Genomic DNA, 4,922 nt, shown 5'->3' with positions numbered 1-4,922 from the left:
CAGGAACAAATTTCTCACATTTTTCATTTATATCTTGTTTTTAAACAGAGATGACAATGTTCAGAAGGAGCTCCGAAACTGGGGTTTAAGCTTTGATAATAAATCAGTGTCCTTTACAGGAAGAATTGTTCAAGGAGAAAAGATCTTTCAATCAGGAGCCATGGTAAATAATAAATCAACTTCTAAAATCTTCTGGATGTCTCACTGATTAAACAAGTTCTTAAGGAAGGAAATAGTACTTTTTGGTTTATAAGTGAAAGATAGAGAGTGAAAATGTTATACACAAGTCTTTGTCCAAGCAGGAGATTTGCAGATTTCTTAAGTTGTTCCCAAGCTGTGGTTAGAAACCCTTGAAGGCACTCTATCACAGTAGGGCTATCCTTGGAGGACAGTCCTTCTGGTCAGGCACACAGTCCAGGAGAGCAGAGATGTTTGCCATTAGTTTCCATCTATTAAAGAGGAGGTGCCAAGGCTTTGCGGTGAAAAGCCACTAATGATTTCAGCTCGGTAGCTAGAACACGGGCAGTGTGTGTTCAGGCACAGGTAGGATGAGCCATATGAGCAGTGGAGATGTGCATTCAGTCAGAGGCTGTTGTCAAACATGAGCTCTTTGCTCTGCAGTTCGATTACAACCCTCAGTTTGCTGACTGGACCAAGGAGACGCGCGGCGTGCCCCTGATCCGCTCCATGCCCATGGACAGCTGGCTGCTCATCTACACGCGCCGCAACTACGATGTGGCCAACACCCTGCTGCAGAGCCTCTTCAAGGTCACCCCCTCCATGGGCATCCACATGAACAGGCCAAGCATGTGAGTGTCCTCACTGAGCTGAGGGAAACTGTCACCATGTTGGGCTGTTCAGCGAGGGGAGGGTGTAGTGTGTCACACAGCCGATGTGTGGGAGGTTTTCAATAAAGCAGAGTTGCTTTCAGTATGCAGATTGTTCTGTTTTCTCTTGTGATTGGCTTTCCTTACTCATACTTCTATTTCTGAGAGCTTTTCATATGCCAAAACTAAGAGGTCTCAGACAGACAGTCATTGAGCAAACCCTTCTCTAAGGAGTATTTTCTGCTGACTTAGGATGTATTCTGATTCTGATCTGTTCTCCTTGCAAATATCCTCCCTTGAGTACCCGTACTTGCTTTTAATTTTGAATTTCATTGTGTTTGGAAGCCTAAGTTTGGAGGTGATTCCTTTTAATCTTCAGATGTGTGAAAGTGGTTTGCTAATAGCTGTAAATGTGACATTTCATATACTATTGATGCGTAGTGAGCTTTTATGCTTTTGGTGAAGTTTCAGTAGCTGTTAGCTGTTCTTTTTCTGTAAGAATTTTCTCTTTCTTTTCAGGATTGAAGTAGATGATAGAACAGAAGCATATTTAAGGGTTTTACAGCAAAGGGTTACCTCTGACATAAACATAGTATGTATTTAAATCCATAATTTCAAATCCTGTTTCTCTCTGTAACTGGTGTTTAGTGGGATTTGCTCTCAGAACTGCAACTTTGGGCTCCTGAGAATCCACTATGTACCTGCTAATCCTCCTGTGCAAACCTAACAGTGACCATGGGTATCCTTCTGGATAAGAGCCTTTGGTTCTGAAGTACAGACACTGACACTTTGCAGTTCTTCCTTTCACTGTGAACATTTGAATATTTCTCTTGCGCATAAGAGCTTTTTCCTAAAGAACTGTTTAAGTGCTGTATAGCTCTGAGAATGCAGCTTCTTACAAAGATTTTTTTTCCTTCAAAGGTAGTTTGTATCTTGTCTAGCTCCCGAAAGGATAAATATGATGCCATCAAGAAATACCTGTGCACAGACTGCCCCGTCCCCAGCCAGTGTGTGCTGGCTCGCACTTTGAGTAAACCGCAGACTATCATGACTGTGGCAACAAAAATTGCCTTGCAAATGAACTGTAAAATGGGTGGAGAGCTCTGGAGTGTTGAGATCCCCGTAAGTATTTTCTTAGAATGGTAACTGCTCTTTATGAGGCTTTATTTCAAAAGCAAGGCCGGTATGCACCAGGTCCATGCTGTGTGTATTGCCTTGCAGCTGAAGCAGGTGATGATTGTGGGCATTGATTGTTACCATGACACTGTCTCTGGGAAGCAGTCCATCGCGGGCTTCGTCGCCAGCCTCAATCAGTCACTCACACGGTAAGAGCAGGCTGCCACAGGTAAAAAACCCCAAAACAGTAAAAAAACCTTTCCTCTGACTGAAAAACAGCTTCAATGGGGTGGTCCATCAGGAAAATGCAAAATTGGTTTGCTGTAATGGTTAATGTGAAACATATTGTGAATTTTTCCCACTGCACCCCTTGAAGGAGTGACATTGTCCCACATTGCTTGAGAGAGGGGTCAAGTGGTGGGATGAATAGAGAGCATCAGGGTGACAGGGTCTTTCCCCTTTTGTGTTGACTTGTGTGAAAGGCTGTTCTTGGTTGAGAAGAATTTTAAGTCATGCTGTAGCACTTTTACCGTGTTTTTATTTAGGGGGAATATTCTCCTAGAACCCCAGCTCTTCCTTGCCTGCATTGACCCACAACACCCATAAAGACTAAGTGGTCATGGGCATTTTAAAAATAAACTCATTGCAGTAAGCCTGGGAAATGCTTTGAAGGTCTCTTTCATTTTGTTCTTCACAGGTGGTTCTCCCGCTGCGTTGTTCAAAGTCGTGGGCAAGAACTTGTGGATGGAATCAAAACCTGCTTGCAAAGTAAGGGAAGGAGTTCTTGTAGAGCCAGATCTAAGAACTGACAATTCAGCTTCCTCAAAGCCCTCCTCTCCTGCTGGCCTGAGGGGAGGCTTTACCAGCCTGCACTTGGATAACAACAGATTAAACATTCTGTTATAAGTACTGCTAAAAATGAATAGCATCTTGTGTAAATCTTTCAATGATTCCCACATTCCTTTGCAATAATTAAAAACTACTGAGTAGTGCACTTCCAAGAATGCTTTAAGGGAGTCTGATTTCAAGGAGGGCAGCTCCTGCTATGAGAGAGGCCAGCAGAGCAGGTGTGTCCTTGGGTCCTTTCTGTTTGTGGGTGCACAGACAGGTGCAAAGCAGAGCTCTTCCTTGCAAGTATGTTTGTGTAGCTGGATGCTGACCCATTTCAGGTTACTGAAGGATTGAGGACCTTACTTTTCCAACTTGCTGGTTTTCTAGGAATAAAAATCTGTTTCTGTTTTGGAATGAATTGTCATTACAACTAATGGCTTTTACTCTTGTTTTTTTAAGCTGCTCTGAGGAACTGGTCTAAATGGAATAAGTCTTTGCCCTCTCGTATTTTTGTGTATCGTGATGGTGTTGGAGATGGACAACTCAATACTTTGGTTAATTATGAAGTGCCTCAATTTCTGGATTGCTTGAAGAGTATTGGTACTGACTACAGGTAAATCTGTTACTACCAACCCTCTTCTTTACACTGGCAGAGAAATAAACACTGGGATACAAAATGAGGCTATTTGTCTAAAGTTGTGAACAATGTCTTATTTAATCTGAATCAGTAAAGACTTACGTGTGAAATTAATGCCCTGGAACTCCAGAGAATCTATTCCTGAAATACTCCTAGTTCAGTTTTCTAGGAGAGTATTGGTTCTTTCCTTTTTCCTTTCTTCTAGCCCGAGACTCACTGTGATTGTGGTGAAGAAACGAGTGGGTGCCAGGTTCTTTGCGGAGATTGGGGGAGGACTCAAAAACCCACCCCCAGGGACTGTTGTTGATACAGTGGTGACCAGACCAGAGTGGTGAGTTCCTGCAGAGGTAACACACACTGCTCCAGCCTGGGCAGAAAGATAGATCCAACAGTACATGGACTGTAGGATCAAGTGTAAAAATACTTCCCACACTTGTGTGGCTCAGGGGCTGGAGAAAATGAGCAGTGTAAGCTAAGGGCATGTACAGGGTGGTTATCGGGAGGAAAGTGGGATAGAACAAATAGTTGAGGTTTATTATATGGACCAAGACTTGGTCCATATAATAAGGTTTATTCACGTTCCTCCAGGTCTCCTGGCCTTTCAGACACAGAGGAAGCTTTTGTGGCCAGAGCCTAGGCATCCTCCTGGGGTGCACTCAAGAAGCATGAAGTGAAGAAAACAAGCCAAATAACATGGGGACTGGCATTTTTCCAAGGCACACAGCCCTCTCAGTAACAGGCTGGTGGGGTGTTTCCTGTGGCAGGTATGATTTCTTTGTGGTGAGCCAGACGGTGAAGAACGGCTGCGTGGCACCCACCCACTACAACGTGATCTACGACACCAGCCAGCTGAAACCCGACCACGTGCAGCGCCTCACCTACAAGCTGTGCCACATGTACTACAACTGGTCGGTGAGTGCTCCTGCCAGGGACAGCCTGCATGCAGAATTGAAATCATTTCTTACCTGCAGAAGTATCTGCTCCTTTATGGAGGTGGAGCTGTGCTGCTGCATTGCCTTGAGGCCTCTGCTGCACACCCAACTCAGCACGCACTCAGCTCTGAGTGCCTGAGCTGTGCTTCAGCTTTGGCACTTCAGCAGCTGCACATATCAGACACGATATGTCCTACCTTCTGCAAGGCCCAGCACTGAATGTAAACCTGTGAAAGAGGTGGCAGGAGGGCACTGGCGTTGGGAAGTTTGGGGGTTTTTGCATCTGTTCTTCTGTTGTGTTGGGGGTATGTAAAGGTATTTTCACAAATCAGCATACAGGCAATACAAATTTTACAAGTTTGCAGACTTCAGAGGTCCAGGGGTCTTTGGTGCAGCGACTGCATGCTTATTTAAATTACCTGAAAATAAAGGCCTTCTTTTTCTTTTTTCCCCTTTCTGCAGGGCATTATCAGAGTACCTGCTCCTTGCCAGTACGCCCATAAATTGGCTTTCCTTGTGGGTCAGAGTATTCACAGAGAACCAAACCTGATGCTTTCAGACAGACTGTACTACCTTTGA

The 4,922-nt window shown here is 44.3% G+C and overlaps 1 protein-coding gene across 1 annotated transcript in view; it reads left to right on the top strand.

Moving 5' to 3' along the window:
• The window catches only part of PIWIL1 (piwi like RNA-mediated gene silencing 1), an 11,640-nt gene extending 6,718 nt beyond the window's left edge, over positions 1-4,922 (top strand). The window contains exons 11-20 of the mRNA XM_031059498.1: positions 49-163; positions 622-809; positions 1,347-1,419; positions 1,749-1,949; positions 2,049-2,152; positions 2,641-2,711; positions 3,234-3,387; positions 3,617-3,742; positions 4,176-4,323; positions 4,806-4,922. Coding sequence (XP_030915358.1) covers positions 49-163; positions 622-809; positions 1,347-1,419; positions 1,749-1,949; positions 2,049-2,152; positions 2,641-2,711; positions 3,234-3,387; positions 3,617-3,742; positions 4,176-4,323; positions 4,806-4,922 — 1,297 coding nt within the window. The remainder of the gene's footprint in view (positions 1-48; positions 164-621; positions 810-1,346; positions 1,420-1,748; positions 1,950-2,048; positions 2,153-2,640; positions 2,712-3,233; positions 3,388-3,616; positions 3,743-4,175; positions 4,324-4,805) is intronic.

Source organism: Geospiza fortis, unplaced genomic scaffold (assembly GCF_000277835.1).
Source record: "Geospiza fortis unplaced genomic scaffold, GeoFor_1.0 scaffold145, whole genome shotgun sequence".
NCBI classification, from domain to species: Eukaryota; Metazoa; Chordata; class Aves; order Passeriformes; family Thraupidae; genus Geospiza; species Geospiza fortis.
The sequence above is the reverse complement of the archived record's forward strand: the minus strand, read 5'-3'. Positions and strand labels throughout refer to the sequence as shown.